The 16,688-nt window shown below is 45.4% G+C and overlaps 1 protein-coding gene and 1 long non-coding RNA gene across 6 annotated transcripts; one reads left to right on the top strand and one right to left on the bottom strand.

Annotated features, from left to right (window-relative positions):
* Positions 1–1,449: 1,449 nt before the first annotated feature.
* On the top strand, positions 1,450–14,627 carry LOC125916761 (uncharacterized). Of its 4 annotated transcripts, none has more exons than XR_007456021.1 (5): positions 1,450–3,375; positions 9,386–9,523; positions 13,055–13,572; positions 13,960–14,230; positions 14,408–14,627. It is a non-coding gene; the product is annotated as an uncharacterized LOC125916761 (long non-coding RNA). The 4 variants fall into 4 exon arrangements; XR_007456020.1 differs by having other exon boundaries at positions 1,451–3,375; positions 13,956–14,230; XR_007456022.1 differs by having other exon boundaries at positions 1,453–3,375; positions 14,117–14,230.
* LOC125916760 (interleukin-10) lies at positions 11,107–15,599 on the bottom strand. Of its 2 annotated transcripts, XM_049623058.1 has the most exons (5): positions 15,352–15,599; positions 14,490–14,549; positions 14,084–14,236; positions 13,003–13,068; positions 11,107–11,929 (listed from the first exon to the last, which is right to left on the bottom strand). In XM_049623058.1, the coding sequence occupies exons 1-5, from the start codon at positions 15,514–15,516 to the stop codon at positions 11,837–11,839; spliced, it is 537 nt and encodes a 178-aa protein (XP_049479015.1). In that variant the 5' UTR covers positions 15,517–15,599; the 3' UTR covers positions 11,107–11,836. The 2 variants fall into 2 exon arrangements, with proteins under 2 accessions (XP_049479015.1, XP_049479014.1); XM_049623057.1 differs by lacking the exon at positions 11,107–11,929 and having other exon boundaries at positions 12,386–13,068.
* Positions 15,600–16,688: the final 1,089 nt, after the last annotated feature.

Raw genomic sequence — 16,688 nt, 5'->3', positions numbered from 1 at the left:
ATTTGTATCATATTGTGTGTGAAGAGTGCCCCCGAAGTTGTGCAACACAGTGATCAGGCACCCTTTGTTCCTCACTGTCATCGTTTAATTGTCTTCCTTTCTGGGTCTGTAAGTTCCACATCTGATTCTCTGCTGTGTACCTGGCACATAGTAAGAATCCAATCAATATTGAATTAATATGTGAGGGTTAAAAAAGAAAGGACTTTCTTAAAGAGTGCATACAAGAAAAAAAATGCAGGAATGGAAAAGATACTGGAAACCAGACATTTTGAATAATAACTGGAGTAACTGAAGATGGCTGACTTAAAGAAATTAAGACTTAAAATAGATATAATAGCTGCTTTCAATATTTGAAGGACTATCCATATGAAAATGAAATATATTTATTCTATTTTGTCCCAGGAAGTGTAACTAAATAACTGAAGGTAAGTTATAGCCAAGCAAATTTGGGCCTGATGAGAAAATCGAAAGAGATTTCCAGTCATGAGAGCTGTCCAGAAATGAAACAGGTGTAACACCATGTAATGAGTTCTGTTTCATTGCAAATATTGACGTATACGCATCACAATTCTTGTCCGTCTGTTAGCGTGATTGTGGATGGCAGGTGGATAAGAGAGCCTTTGAGTGTCTAACTCAAAATATCTGTGATTTGGTAACTATAAGGAAAATCTTCTTTTTAATTGAACTCAAACATTTATACGATGCCTTCTCTGTGCTTGATACTATTAGGGATATAGGACTGCGAGACTCCTCCCTGCCCTCAAAGGTGTAGTCAGGTGTGAGGGACAATGTGAAGTTCATGAGAAGATAGGACCTTCTAGAATAACATCAACTGTCTAAATGTGTGGCTCAGTGGTTTGCTCAATGAATGGAAATAACTGTCTGGTCTCCCGCTGTGGTGGAAGGATTTGTAGGAGAGGAGGCCTTTGTAAAGGGAAGTGGAAGATGCAAAGGAGAGTCTACCTCAGGAGAAGGGAGTGAGAAGGTAGAGCCCTGGGAGAAAGCAGATGTGGGCCAGAGGCATAAGCGAGCGTTCCTCACACATTTCACTTACAGCACCAGTGTGCACACAGCTCTAGAAAGGTCTGGTTTCCTTGGGTGAAAACATGGAACAAGATGGCATGGGGGTGACCTGAGAATTGGCTGAAACTAGGGAGTCATGTGCTGTGGTGAAGAGAGATGAACTCCTTGACCATCCTGAACTCCCTCAAATATTTGGGGTTCAGTGGACGAGTCAGAGGTGACTCAGCTAGCTACCCGGAAGGAGGAAGGGAGTAGGGGAAGCCCCAGGATTGGAGTTGTTTGACTGTTTATGGCCCAAGGGCTCACGCATATCTTTTGTACATATTTTTGGCTGCGAGTAACCTGAAGCCCAATCAACAGTGACTTAGTAGGAAAATTATTATCTTACATATAGAAAATTCTGAAATAGTTCTCATCTAGGATTGGTTAACTCATGTGTTTGACAAAGTTACCAAGGACTTACTTCTTTCTGTTATTCTGCTTGCCATTTTCCATTTGTTGATTTATCTCCTCAGGCTGAGTCCCCTCATGGTCTCAGAGAAGGCTTCAGCAATTCCCGGCTTGAAACGTGGAAAACATCCAGAGGCAGAAAGAAAGCCTAGTTTCCTTGCTTTTAAGAAGAAGAAGAATATTTCCCAGTAGCCCGTCATCCAAGCTCTCCTCATGTCCCATTGACCAGGTTACATCACCAACCCATTCCTAAGTCAGTCACTGGATGGGGGAAACAATAACCTTGGGAGGAGCCCTGCTCCCCTGAAGTACATACATGCAATACCTGAACGAAATCAGAGACAGGAAGACAATGGCAGCCAAGCATGGCGGCAATATGTACCTCCTGAGGAGGATTTTAAATTCTTTAGGGTCAACTGTAAGTGGTAGAGTGGGGACTTGGAACCAGGTTAGTCTAAGTCTATGTATTTCCACCAATGGTATCTCACCACCTCTTTCTCCCAATCTGAGGTTCCCTGAGTCTGGGAATACGCTGGGGAGTGTGATTTAAACCTGAGTTTCTCAAACCGTCCTTGGTAAAGAATCCGATTTTTAAAGAAGTTCAATTCATTATGGATCAACATTTTAGTAAAATACAATCAAAAGAATTACTAGGGAAGTAATGAAATGAAAAATAATGTAAAGATATACAGAATGCGAGCCCCTGTTTTCAATGATTTGATCTGACAAAAAAATATTCTATCAGATTACTATAAAGGTTTTTTTTCAATTTTCTTGATGTTTATTTATTTAGTTTTGAGTGAGAGACAGAGCGCAAGCAAGAGAGGGGCAGAAAGAGAGAGAGAGAGAAGGAGACACAGGATCTGAAGCAGGCTCCAGGCTCTGAGCTGTCAGCACAGAGCCCAACGCGGGGCTCAAACCACAAAAGGGGAGATCATGACCTGAGCCGAAGTTGGACATTTAACCGACTGAGCCATCCAGTCGCCCTGCTGTAAAGTTTTTTAAACTTCATTTCTGTGCTGTTCTTGCCACAGACTGGTAGCAAACACTTCATGGACCAGCAGTGGTCTTCCAGCCACACTGAGTGGTGCTGATTTAGATGATTTTCTGCCTCCATCCTCCTCCCTCAACAGCAACTCAAGATACTTGATGCTTGGATGCCTCAGCTGAGATGGGGGTGGGCGAATTACCCATTATAATTATTGAGCCAAATATCAGAGGAAAAGGCTAAGTTTTTGCACTGCTGTTTTCTTGGGGACTTCTACTGTCACCAACAGATTTCATACTTGTGGTAACACTTTCTTGTTGTTGATTTTCTATTTACCTGCTATGTAGGAAAGAGATTGAGCACAATAGTAAGGCAGTAGTCCCTCCTTCTCCACAGGGGGTACATTCCCACACCCCCAGTGGGTGCCAGAAACTGCAGGCCGTACGGAGCCCTATATAGACTATGTTTTCTTCCTATACATAATACCTATGAAAAAGTTTAATTTAGAAATCAGAAATAGTAAAGGATTAACAACAATAACTGATAACAGAACAATTATGACAATATGCCGCGATAGAAGTTATGTGAATGTAGTCTCTCTCAAAATATCTCACTGTACTGTTCTTCTTGTGATGATGTGAGATGACACAATGCCCATGTGAAGAGAGGAAGTGAGGTGGATGACACGGGCATCGTGATGTAGCTCTCGGTTGCTGTTGACCTTCTGGCAATCTGTCAGAAGGAGGATCATCTGCTCCTGTACCACGGTTGACCACGTGTAACCAAAACCACAGGAAGCACAACCATGGATAAGAGGGGACAACTGTCTGTGAAATAGAAAAGACTCAGGGGATAAAGACCCTGCGTATCATAGGAAAGACCTGTTTGGAGATTTGCTGGAGGTGACCAGTTGGGTATGTCATTGGGTGATGATTCATCTTGGCAAAAATTATAAGGTTCTTGATTTGAATGACTCGGATTGTGTGTGGTTAATGCTTAGACATTTGTTGTTTTTCTGACGTAAAAATGACTTCAATCTGCTAAGATCTATTTACAAATATATAGGTTCTTTTATTTATTATGAAATACCAGGAAATCTATGTATTAGGGCATCTTCTAAGAAATCTAGATCTGCACTGCTCTAAGATTTAGGAAATTTAATTTGTCAAGTGTATGAAACTCTGAGAACTCTACATATTTGAAAATTAGAATCCACCAGAAGCTCCAGGAGGCTCCAACATCTACCTCTCCGTTTCATTCCCAAGTGATTTGAGCACCTACCTCCTACTCTTCTTTTACATTGCCTTCCACTGGCCTTCTTTCTACTGCCACAAGACTGGTGGATTTCAGTGTCCTTGTGGGTAACTTCTCCAAAATGTGGCTTTTCAATTCCATCATCTCCACATTGCTGATGACCTTTCCCCCTGCCTTTACTCAACCATCTATTCCAATGGCTATAGCCTGGAATTCATTATCCCTCAAAACTGCCCATCTCCAAAATGTCTTGATTCAGTCTCTTCCCTGTCTGGCCACCATCTCCTCTCCTTGGGGATTCCACTTTTACCTTCCCAACTGTTCCGTGACTGCATCAGAGCCTCCAGTCCATTGGCTCATCATCAGTTCTCTCTTGTATGCGCATTATTCAACTTTGAGTCCTGGGTCCATCTTTCCAGTCAGGCTCTTACTTATACTCTCAACTTCCTCTCCCCCTTGTCCTTTTGTTCTATTCATGGGTCAAAACAATTTTGCATATCATGCGTTCACTCCAGGCTGCCAAGAGAATCCTGAGAAAAAGTATGCAATCTGGCAGACTGCAATTCATGATTACCTACCTCAACTGGGCTCAACACTGCCTGGGTGTCTTCCACATTTCTTTAGAATCATTTGCTTTCCACATATCTGCAAGCATCATTTCAAACCTTTCTTTCTCTCCTCAAAACTTCTTTCATTCTCTTCTTATTCACTCTTCTCAGAGAAAATAAAAGCCATCTGTTGGAAACAACTTCAACTTCCTGCCAACCAATCTTCAACCCAACCTGCTTTTGTACCCACTGTCCCTACTTCCTTCCTGTTATTATTCAGTGAAGGTGTTCCTCTTAATCTCTTCATCCACTCCTCTACCTGCACCCTACCCCCTCCTGCCTTCTGAGGAAACTGTCTTCATCAGTTATATCTCATTCATCTATCTTCAACTTTTTCTCCTGTGTTGGCCCAGTGTCCTGTGATCCACTTTTTCACCTCCCATTTAATGCGTGATCCCATCTATCTCCCATCCCCTGCCACTCTTCTGCACTGTTCTTGATAAAGTGACCAGTGCCCCCACTTGCTCTATCCCATAGAAGCTCTTTTGTCTTGATCCTAATTGACCTCCCGCTAGCATTTGATTCAGTTGACCATTCTCTCTCCCTTAAAATGCTTTCTTTCTTTGCGCTCAGGAGTGCCACTTTCTCCTGGGATTTCTTTTTATCACCCAGGCCATTTTTTATAAGTTTCTTTGTCAGCTTTTCTTGCTCTGACTTATAAATATCTGGGTTCTCCAGGTCTTGGTTCTGGGCTCTTTTCTCACACTCTTTCCCTTGGTGATTTTCTCCACTCCTACAATTTCACTTGCCATCTCTATTGCAATGACACTCATAGATTTATCTTCAGACTACATCTCTATGTCCAGCTGACCACTGTGGAAGAATTCGAAGCCTCAGAGGCACCTCCAACTCAATGGGGCCAAGGTAGAATGTACTCTTTTCCTCCCAACTTTCTTCTGCCCTACCCGTTGTCCAGACCAGATCTCAGGGGTTCTTGGCCATCACTTGCCATCACCACTCTCACCTAAGTAGTTGCCGAATACTTGAACCCTTGTACTTCACTAAATTCCTATTTATGACCCCCATAGTCCATACTAGAATTTCCTCTTGTCTGAATTGGAAGCCAACAGACCCTATAGGGTCTCATTCAGAAGATATATATTCTCCTGTCTACTTAATAGCCTTTAATGGCTTCTCTTTGCTTAAAGTCTGTCCTTTTCTTCCAGTTCATGTTAAATCTCTCTCCCTCGTGTATAATATGCCTCACTTGTTGTGTGTCATCTTTTAGTTCCTTAAACAGTTTAGGTCCCTTCCTACTTCAGAGACTCAGGATATGAGAGGAGATGGAGAAGCCAGAGGGTTCTGAAGAGGGCCCAGGGCCCAGCTATATTGGGTATCAGTACAAATCTACCCTTGCTTCAGAGACATTCCTTCCCTTCATTCTTTGCTGTTCAAAGAGGTCTTTAAATATGTGGCTCTTTCGAAGGTTCTCAGCACCTCCCCCTTTATTTGACCAGCCCCACTCATCCTTCATGTCCAGCTGGATGTCACCTTCTCATGGAAGCCCTCCCTCCCCCGAGTCTGGGTTAGTTGCTTTAGTGACACCTCCCACTTCTCATCTACTAGTTTTCACAATTATGCTAACATTGTGTAGTTAACTTGTGATGTCTTTTTCCGACCATATGGATTTAGCTGCTAAATCCATGAAGGTAGGCAGGACGTCTGTTTTGATCACTATTTTCTCCCCAACACCCAACATAGTACCTAGAGTATGATAGGTTCTGAGTAAATAAATGTGCATCTCATAAAAACTCTGACTCGGGACAAAGGCCAGGGAGAAGCCAGTCTGCCCCTGTTTTGATTTGATCTCATCCTTGTTAGATACGAATATAGAGAATATTCTGCAAGAAGACCTGATTAGTTACTTACGCTGCATACTAGCCACGGTTACTAATTCAGTTCTGGTAGAGGTATGATAGGGTTCAGCTGGGGGCATGACATCCGCTTCTTCTAAATACTCCAGAAAGACTTTTTCACATAGGCGTGAGATTCTGGGTTGCATATTTGATGGACTATGGGCTCTGTTATACAATGACTTCTTGACTTTGGGGGAAAAATGTATTTTTTTCTTTGAATAATGGTAAGGGAAGATGCAGTGTGGCAGACTGTCTCATTTTTTAGGGTGCTAACAGATTAGTAACCGTGATGGATAACGAACGCATATGAACAAAGGCCAGGGCTGTGATCAATAAAAACTTTCGACGTAATTAACCTAATATTTATTTAACGGTATGTGTAACTATTATGGCTTTGGATGGCAGTTAGGCACCTCTAGGAAGCCTCTGCTCACTGAACCAATGTAACTCTAGTAGCTATAACTGATGTATATATTCACTTCATCAAGCCAAGTAGTTCTTCAGGCACTCAAGAAAATGTCATTTCCTTTCTGTCCTTCCCAAGTGCCAGGATGGTCCGTTTTCTCTTCCTATCCAGAAGTGGTGGGTAGGGAGGCAGAAAATATTTTAAGGAAAGTCCAGGTTCGGTGATGGGCACACAGGGTGTGTCTGGCTGTTTCTCATGGTGATGGCAGTGATCTCACCATCTGGTCTCAGGTGAGCATTTTTCCAAATGCCTAAGGGAAAAGCTGGTTTTACTAAGTATTTGCTCTGTGCTTTACATGTATTCATACCTCTATTTCTTATGACAACAACACCTGGAAGGAAGGATTATTCTCTCCGTGTCACAGAGGAGAATACCGAAGAAGGCGATGTGTCAAGGTCACTCAGCTTGGAGGTTTGGCAGATTCCAGAGGCTGAGCAAATCACGCCTGTGCTGTGGAGTAAGAAACAAGCTGTGTTATTTTTCCTTAGGTCTTTATCATCTCCATCCTCTCCAGAGAGAATGTCAAGGAGGCTTCTGGAAACTCAGAGCTCTGTGGCTGCTCAACCCTGCTGGAAGATGGGAGCTGTTGATAGTACACAGATGACTGGTAATCTGTCTGGAAAATTACAGTGTAGACTCTCTGGACAGGAATGTGTCCCAGAAAAGGGCTCAAGTGGGAATATCCCTGGCTGATTGGAGGAATCAGATACTGGAATTAGGAACTATGGGCTCAGAGGGCACTCGGAGTTCATCTAATTTAGTGGTTTTGAAGCTTTTAACCACAAAGGACTGCCGTTATTAATTTCCTCCAGAGACTCTCTATTTTAAAATATTTTGGCTGGTTAAAAAAAATTTACAAAAATAATTCTATTTTCTGTTTCTATTAATCAAAGATATAATAGACGACTAGAAAAATAGAGCTTCTGGCCAGCATGAGGTGACCTGCCTTTCCATACCGAGGGGCTCTTGCTTCAGCCGAGCACATACAAGTGTTTTTTAATGAAACTGTGCAGACTTACAGGAGGTGGGGATAGCAAACGTACAATTTCATTAGACTTTTTCAAATTTGGGAAGTTGTTCCAACAGTCTCTCCACCATGAATACTTTCAGGAACGTGCGTGACTCTAGTGGTCCCAGCTGAAAACCATTGATTCAGACTTACTTCCTTGTTTCATCATTGAGGAAACGGAAGCCCAGAGAGGGGAAGTAAAATTTCCGAAGTCACCAAGTTGAGTTGATGAGTAAAAGGATGGTTAAATAATAGAATACCTGTGTCCCCTGGGACCCACTACCCACTCCAAGGTAGAGTTGACTGGTTCATTCTGTAGCCAGTTCTGCAGCTTGTGAAAGTTTAAAGATCTTCGTTTCATTTTTAATTCTGAGTGTTTGCTCTTAGGATACAGCTCTCATTCTCTTGGAGTGTTATGCCTGCTTCTCCCTCAGGCTTAAAGCTGGTCCCCGTGTCCCACAATTAGATCCACTCTTATAAGCGTTTTGAGGGTCAACAAGCCATAGAGTGAGTAGCTTCTGCCATTGAGCTAATTCTCTTTCCTCTTTCTTCACATCTCTGATATCAACCCCTTCCTTCCAGAACCTTTCGATCTGTCGGATTTCTTTCAGTGGCTGGGTAGGGTAACCACATTGTTATCACAAATTTTGGGAGCTTCTCTCCCTGGTCCCACCCTCCTCACCTTAGCAGCTTGGGCTATAGACTGAAATTCTCATTCTTCATTTCTATCCAAACTCTTGTGGGAGGTGAAGAGGGCCATGGGAGAAGAGGTGGTTGCTCTTTTTAGAGAATAAAGGCTTGTTGCCAAAAAAAAAAAAAAAAAATCCCCATCATCTAAACCGCATCTCCTCATCTCTAGATTTCCAATCTATTAGACATATGTACCTTCATACCTGACATTCTATTGGACCCTTATATCAAGTCTGGTCCATTAGCCAGCTCAGGCTACCATAACACAATACCGTAAACTGCACAACTTAAACAAACGAACAAAATTATTTCTCACGGTTCTGGAGGCTGGAAGTCCGAGATCAAGGTGCCAACATGGTAGGTTTCATTCTGAGACCTCTTCTCCTGGCTTGTAGCCACTGCCATCTTTCTATGTGTGCGCCATAGGATATTTTTATTGGGCACATGTGAAGAAAGAGAGATGGAGAGAGATAGAGGGAGATGGAGAGAGCAAGGTCTTTGGTGTCTCTTTTAAAAGGACACTTGTAGGAGGATGGCTCCACCTTCCTTCAACAAAATTATCTCCCATAAGCTTCATCTCCAAATATCATCACACTGGGGGTTGGGGCTTCAATATATGAATTTTGGGGGAACACAAACATTCGGTAGATAACACTTGAGAAGAAAGTTTCTGCTAGTTTTCCAGGTGAGAAACTGAGGCTCAAAGAGGAGGAGGGCTATGTCCATGATGATGCCCTCTCCATGGTGAGGTGCTTACCCGACCCTTCCCCTTACCCCCACTCCCAACCCAGGAGCCCGATGTGCCATTCGAGCACAGAGCTATGTTTTCTAAATTCTTAGAAAGATGTGGTAGTTTAAAAAGACGTCCACAAATTCTTTGAGACGCCTCCCTTCAAAATGTGGAATCTAATTTATCTCCCCTTCAATATGGGCTATACTTGCCAACTCACTTCTAAGGAACAGAATGTGCCAGAAGTGTGGTGTGAGATTTCTGAGATTAGGTCGAAAAGACACCATGACTTCCTCCTTGCTCTCTCTCAGATCACTGGCTCTGGGGAAGACAGCTGTTGTGTTGTGTTATGTTGTGGAGACACCAAAGAAGCCCCACAGAAAGGACCACATAGCAAGGAACCAAGGCCACCTGCCAGTCGCCAGTGAGGAACTAAGTCCTCGTGCCATGTAAGTGCGTCATCTTGGATGTGTTTTGTCCAACCCCAGCCAAGCTTCAGATGACTGCAGCCTTGGATGTTATTTTGACTGCAACCTCATTAGAGACCGTGAACCAAAACCCCTAGTTGTCATTCTCAGATTCCCGACCTACAGGAAAAGACAAAAAATGTGTGCTGCTCTAAGCTGCTACATTTTGGAGGCATCGATAGATAATTAATACGAAGGGAAAAGCATTTGACGCTATTCTCAGTTCTCCGTTCTCCATATAATCCACGCGGCCAAGGCACACCAACATTTCTGAACATCTGTTTCCTCTTACAGAAGATAGCAATAATAATACCCCATAGCATGCCTGATACATACATACCTAGCAACAACTAGCTCAAAAAAAAAAGCGCTCAATTAATTGTGGCTGTTGTCAACATCTTATCAGCCATGTGGCTTCTTTAGGTGAGTTTCTGTCTCTTGGTTTCAGATGCCCACTTCCCTCACATGAGGTGTGAACCTCAACCTTAAGTTAGTATGCATTGCCTAGCAGAGGGCCCTAACAGCCTAAACTTCAGTTTCTCCATTTTAGTACCGAGAGCCCTGCTGTAGAGAGCCTCACTCCTCTCTCCTGGGCTTCAGCTGGCCTCCATTCTTAACCTTTCATCTCAGAATTTCAGCTTTGATGCTTCCCACTTCCTTCCTATGGTTACTTTAACTAAAGTGAGTCAGGTCTTACTGAAAAACTGACCACAGCCAGTTGGCCCCTATCCTCCCCCGGACCAGGGCTGCCTGGGCAGAGTATGAGGGTGATCAGTGTTTACTCAGACCATTGTTTCCCTCCCTCTCCTCCAAGTCACGGGGCCTTGAGTAGGGCTTCCCCAGCCACCACACCCCTCCCAATAGACCGCAGTCAAAAGCCAACCTCACATTTGTCTGGTAGCTTAAGGAGGGAAGAGAAGGGACTGCGGCCGCTTGAATCCTTGGGCATTCTATCAAGTGGGCTAATCTGCTTATATTCTACTCGGTTGGGTGGGCCTCTGATCTCAGCTCAAGGAGGATTTGGTAGGGGTTTTTAGTTGTGAATACCAATAACAATCAAACATGTGTATAGGGACCATCTCTTAGCCCTAGGAGCCATGTTAGCTCTTTATCTTAATTTTCTCAACAGCCCTGGTCAATTAGTATTCACCCAGACCTTTGGGGCTTGAAGAAGCCAAAACAAAACAGAACAAAAACCCAAACCAAAACAAAACAAGACCCCAGAAAACAAAGACAAAACAGAAAAAAGTCCTCTGCCAGTCTTTCTAATTTTGGTATCTACACAACTTTATCCTTAGCCTTGAAAATCAACATGATCTTTAAGAATTTAAGGATAATTTCTTAAAGGACTGAGTTTGTAGGAAAACTGTGGTGGTCTTTGCTATTGCCTTTTGAAGTGAAACTTCTTTTCCCCCTCTGATCAGATTTGGAACTTGCCTCCTCTCTGGGAGAGTGTAGTTGGTTTTCTTTACCTGAAATGCAGAATTCATTTCCCTACGCTCTTCTATCTTGGAAACATTGAGGGAATAATTTTAGTCAAACAGAAGTCAAATGATGCCATAACATAATTTTAATAAGACTCATTTATTTATTAAGAATTAAAATCTGCTATGAAGACAGACAAACAATGTAACATTCCCAGAGGAATTGAATTGCTTCTAGTTAAAACTGAGTTCTATTAGAACCAACTTTAGGTTGTTATAAATAACAAGCAGGACACAGCTTTCAAGAATGAAGAGGTTGGGGAATGAGGTCAAGGGAATCCCTCTGAGCCACTGGAATATTAATTATCAAAGGGGCTCCCTAGTTTCTCCTCCTAAGAGGGTAAGAGTCTTTACAATACTCTAGGAGCCCCAGGCCCAGAGAAATTATAGGGAGGTCAGGAACAATAGCTCAACAGCTATGAAGTATGGTCAGGCTTGGAATGGAAGCATCAGTAGGCTCCCCAAGAAACATTTTTTTCCTTATATAAGTTACAATTTCTCTTAAAATACTCAAATATCATAGGGTATCACCCTACAAAAACAGCTTACACACAGGTGAAAAAAAATAAATATTGAAAAAAATTATAATATTGGGCTTCTTTCTAAATAGTTCACAGAGAAGCTCAGTAAATAAATACAAATGGGAGTTGAGGTATCGGAAGTAATAAATATTCTAAGAGAGAGGTATGACCGGGTTCTCCAAGGAGCTGTTTGGTTCTCCCATATCCCTGAGTAGGATTTTGTAGATCTCCAATTTATGTCCTAGAGTCCAGAAGAGTTGCATCCTGGATGTTTCGTTCCCCACCATGTTTCAGATTTTCATCTTCATTGTCATGTAAGCTTCTATGTAGTTGATGAAGATGTCAAACTCACCCATGGCTTTGTAGACACCTTTCTCTTGGAGCTGTGTAGGGAGATAGAAAATGTTTAGTGAAAGCCCCATCTGAGTGAGCAAATGAGTCCCTGGTTTGGATGGGCATGACTCAGGGACCCAGGAGTTACCCTTGCTCCCATGCGTTGGGAGGTGAAGGATGGAGCCTAGAAGCCCAAGGCTATTCCCGGTGCCTTGGGAAAGGCTACGTGTTTACCTAAAGCATGACTAGCAAGTAACAAGAGGAACATTCACTTCATAAGGCACAGTCTACAAAATGATGCCTTTTCAACAATTTTAAAGGTCATGTGCTCACATGACGCTTATTGAGAATTTGGAGAAAAGACGTTAGGGGAACAACTTTGACAGCAAGAGAGTAAGAAGAGAGAAGGGAGCCCTTTTAGGTTGATGCTCTCCCACCATTGGACGGAGCAGGCCCTGCCCTGCTCCTCTGGCCTATTATCAGGGGGTTTATGTCCCCTGATGCCAAAACCCTGCCCAGTGTCTGTCCCCAGCCCACAAAGAGGACAAGACCACATGGCTTCTGGGCAGTGGGGTTGAAGAGTTCACCGACAGTTGGAAGCGTGAAACCCCATTCGATCTGAGAGCTGACATTCTCAGGCACTTTGGCAGGTGTGAACGGCACCTGGAAAGTGAGTATGGACCAACTCCGGGTCGATGAGAATGCTACTTCCTGCTCTGAGTTTTGGGGAGTCCAGGCCGAACCCCTGGGTGTGTTTGTGTGTGCGCATTCACGTGTTGGCTTCCTGCACGTGTGGCTTGCGTCTAGATTCCCAACAAGCTACTTTCTGTTTCCTTTGTCACTCTCCCCAGCATCTAGCTCACTGCGCTCGCAGGCTGGCTAGCTGTCTCAACCCTCAACCCGCCTGCAAAGGCGGGGAGCAGTCATTTAGAAACCCGCAAAGACACTTCACAGAAAACAAATATAACCAAGGCGGCAGCTCCTCACTGGCTGGGGAGGTCACACCATCTGTGGGGTTCCCACACCCCCTTTGAGAGAAGGACGGGGCCTGCTCAGCACCTGACGACTTGGGGAGTGGGTGGAGGTCACGTTCCCCAAACCCTTTCTGCCGCCATCCACTTACCTTACTAAAGGTACTCTTCACCTGCTCCACCACCTTGCTCTTGTTTTCACAGGGCAGAAATCGATGCTGTGGAGGAAAAGAGAAAGCGTTCATGCCGTGGGCTCCCAGCTCCCGTGTCCACAGCACTTGGGGGACAAGCTGGGAGCACGAAGAAGGAGTTAGACTCATCTTGGATACCTAACCCCCACAGCGCCTGGGGAGAACTGAGCCCTCTGTCACCCTGGCCCACTAGACAGAGAGGAAACAGCCCAGGGAGATGAAAAGTGCTTCTCCAGGAGCCTCTCTGAGATGTTTGCCAAGCTTGCATGAAAACCCAGGGGATGGAGCCTGGAGCTTCCTCTTCGAACACCACAGTGCTGACAAGTGCTGAGCCAGCCATTCTGTCCTTTCCTGCTTCCCTGTCCTGTCCCTCTTCTTCAGTTCCAGCCACCAAGGACCGTTTCTAAGTCCTCCAAGGAAGAGAGATGCAGAGACTTAGTCATGCTGACCAAAACCTTCGCATGGTCCCGTCCTACAAATAGAGACCAACCAGTTCCCCAATTATCAGCGAGAGAACAGAGGAAACCAGAGGTGAGGGTATCACTTCAGTTGGAGAAATTTTTATCCTAGGGAATTGTTCATAGACACACTCGCCTGGTGGCGAGTAGTCCCCTGGGCCTTCTAAAATGCCAGGGAAACTCCTGTCAATTGGGCCCCGCTTAAGGGCTCTGCTTTCCAAAGGTGGAGAGTAAGAAGCAAGGGGAGTTTCTTCTCCGAGGGACTCTTGCTTCCTGGCCCATTTTGCTGGGCTCGGGGTCTAGATCCAAAGGGAAAAGGGAGCCCAGACTGAAGCTCTGGGCCCCTTTCGTAAAGAGAGAGGGAAATAGTTAATAACCCACAAATGACTCACAAATAACAGGAAAGCTGTTTGCAAACATGTAAATGCCTAGCAGCCTCCCCCACTCCCCGCTCAGAAAGAAATGAGCAAGAGACAGAACTCTAGTGCCTTCGGAGAGTCCTCCCGCCAGGCTGTCTCTGCTTCTCCGGGTGTGAGTGGGAAGAGGCCGCCGAGCCCCGAGGGGAAGAACTGATCCGCACTCACACAGCGCCGCAGTCTCAGCCGGAGGGTCTTCAGCTTTTCTCCCAGGGAGTTCACGTGCTGTTTGATGTCTGGGTCCTCGTTCTCAGCCTGGGGCATCACCTCCTCCAAGTAAAACTGGATCATCTCGGACAACGCTTGGCAACCCAGGTAACCCTAAGGGTGGGGGTGGGGGGGGGATGCGTTGGTGACTGGGAGGAAGCACGGCTGCCCCGGCTCGAGGGGACAGCTCTGTCCCCAGGGACCTTTCTTAACCAGCCACCTCCCCCAGGGCCAGCCCTTTGGCTGTGTGCTGAGTTAAGATCTTTCCACTTCTCCTTTTCAAAGCAAAGGAAGCAGACCCAGCTCCCGGCCTCCCTTCTCTGAGTCACGCTGCAAGCTCGCCTCCCACACACCCCCCGGCCCTCACCTTAAAGTCCTCCAGCAAGGACCTAGTCAACAATATGCTGTGCAGCTCGTCCTTGGTTTGCTGCAAGAAGAACAAAAGGAGAGTGAGCCCGAGGTTTGAGGAAATAACTGAAATAAATGTCTTTCTGATGCCCTCTTATTTATAGAGTTTCTGAGTTTTCATTAGTGCAGGAAAGGAGATTTTCAAAACAAGGACGTTCAACAGTGCTGGAACCCTTAGTTAAATCAGGTCCCTTAGTTACATCAGGATCAAGTTATTTTTAAAATTCGGCCAGGTTTCGCAGCCAAGGCAGAAGCTTGACTCGGTCCTGATCTCCTTTCTGCAGAGCTGGATCAGGTTCAAAGGGGCCACCCACACCCCCTTCGGTGCTCTTTGCTGTTCTTTTCTCCTCGCTGCGGACATCCAGCGGCAGCTTTGAAAGCCGTCTGGAGATGGGAAGCATCCCCTCATGCAGGTTTCCCCTCTGTATGGCTCTTGCCCAAGCCGTCAGGCTTTTCCTGGTTCTGGAAGCCCGCTCGGCTGAGGCCATTTATGTTTCCCTGCCACAAGGTTTGGGGGACATCTTCATCTTCAGTCAGACCCTTTGCGATTTCTCCCACGTCTCTAAGCATAGGAGTCCCAGTGCATTTGCCTGGGAGGCGGCTTTTCTCCCCCCCACCCCGCACATTTGTTGCATCACCTGGGCTTAGCTTAACTCACTCCATCTAGGGCTCGACCTGGGACTCCTTAAGAATTGAAGTCTGAGGGGAATGGATCCTGGGGATGGAGGTGAATGAGAAGGAGGGTTCTTGGAGCTCCAGCAGAATGCCTGGCTGAGGTGGTCCCGGCAAGGAAGGAAGGACAGGAGGGCATTCATACTCACAAAGAAAGTCTTCACCTTGCCGAAGGCAGCTCGGAGCTCTCGGAGCATGTGCGGCAGGCTGACTGAGAAGTGGGTGCAGTTGTCCTCAGACAGGGTGCTCTGGTGTCGGCTGGCTCCTACCCCGGCCAGGAAGACCAGGAAACACAGAAGTGCTGGGCTGGGCATGGCGAAGCTCTGCCTTCTGAGAGTTGGCCTTGTGGTTTTGTGTCACAAGAGAGAGCCCCTGGTGTGCAGACCTTCACCTACTGTGTCCCCCTTTTATATTGTGGGTTCAGCGAGGCCTCCCCATTCATAAAAAGCCACAGTCACAGGTTTCCTGGCAAACAGCCCCTCCCTTCCCTCGAGCTCTCCAACTTTGCATTCGCTGAACTTAAAGTTGTTAATTTTTTTTTTTTTTGCATCGTAAGCAACAGGGATTGTTGAATAATGAGCTTTTGCATTACAGCTATTTTTAGGACGAGCTACCTCTCTCTCTCTCTCTCTCTCTGTTTTAAAATAACTTTCCAAATTTTCTTAATAAAAAAAGAAGTTGATTTCCTGGGGCGAACAGCTGTTCTGTGCAGAGAGGCCCATGGTTGTGGGTTCCATTCGCGTGCTCCTAGGTCACAGTGACGTGAACACATTGGCCATTCCAGAATGCACTGGAATTGAGAAATAATTGGATCCCTTCCCCAGCCTGAGCCGAATACCCAAGGCTTTTCCTTGCTGAATTGGAAAGAGCCTCAGTTTCCCCAGGTGAGAACTGGGGTGATCTAAATAGCCTCAAAATTCCCTCTGTTTCTTTTGTTTTATGTTCCAAGAAGGCCCCTCGCGGAGGCCAGTTTCCCACTGAACTAGCAAGGTCGTGGGATGTGCACCACGCTCCTTCTCCAGCCCTGAGTTCATCTCAACTCTCAGATCCGTGTCTCTACCTCCTCGGTGGTCCTCATGCTTGGGGGACGTTAGCAAGAGTAGTCCACCCTGACTGATAGCTTGGCACCTGCCCGTCACCGTGACCCTTATCAATCCCCATTTTGTAGTGAGCAAATGGAGGCACAGAGACGTTAAGTAACCTGCACAAGGTTACACGGAGGCTAAGTGAGAGAGTCAGACTTTGCACCCAGCCCTGCCTGACACCAAGTCCACGCTTCTTACTCTTCTCTACACTGTGGAATGAAAAGGTTGGATTCAAGAATCCTTAAGGTTTCTTTTAGTTGTGAGCTTCTGTGGTTGGAGACTTACGCTTGAAAGATCGATGGGGGTGAGGAGGGAGGGAAGGTAGAAACAACAAGGAAATTAAGTCAGGGTTCTATGAAGACTGGGACAGCAGGCCCTTTTCCTTTCTCTACTCTCCTTTC

Source organism: Panthera uncia, unplaced genomic scaffold (assembly GCF_023721935.1).
Source record: "Panthera uncia isolate 11264 unplaced genomic scaffold, Puncia_PCG_1.0 HiC_scaffold_1108, whole genome shotgun sequence".
Classification (NCBI taxonomy): Eukaryota; Metazoa; Chordata; class Mammalia; order Carnivora; family Felidae; genus Panthera; species Panthera uncia.
This window is presented reverse-complemented; position numbering and strand designations above follow the sequence as displayed.

Coding starts and splice junctions, on each gene's coding strand:
- LOC125916760 (XM_049623057.1), bottom strand. CDS start 15,516: ATGCCCAGCCCAGCACTTCTGTGTTTCCTGGTCTTCCTGGCCGGGGTA. Junction 14,550..15,351: donor GCAAGGTGAAGACTTTCTTT/GTGAGTATGAAT, acceptor TTCTTCTTGCAG/CAAACCAAGGACGAGCTGCA. Junction 14,237..14,489: donor CCTTGCTGGAGGACTTTAAG/GTGAGGGCCGGG, acceptor CCCCACCCTTAG/GGTTACCTGGGTTGCCAAGC.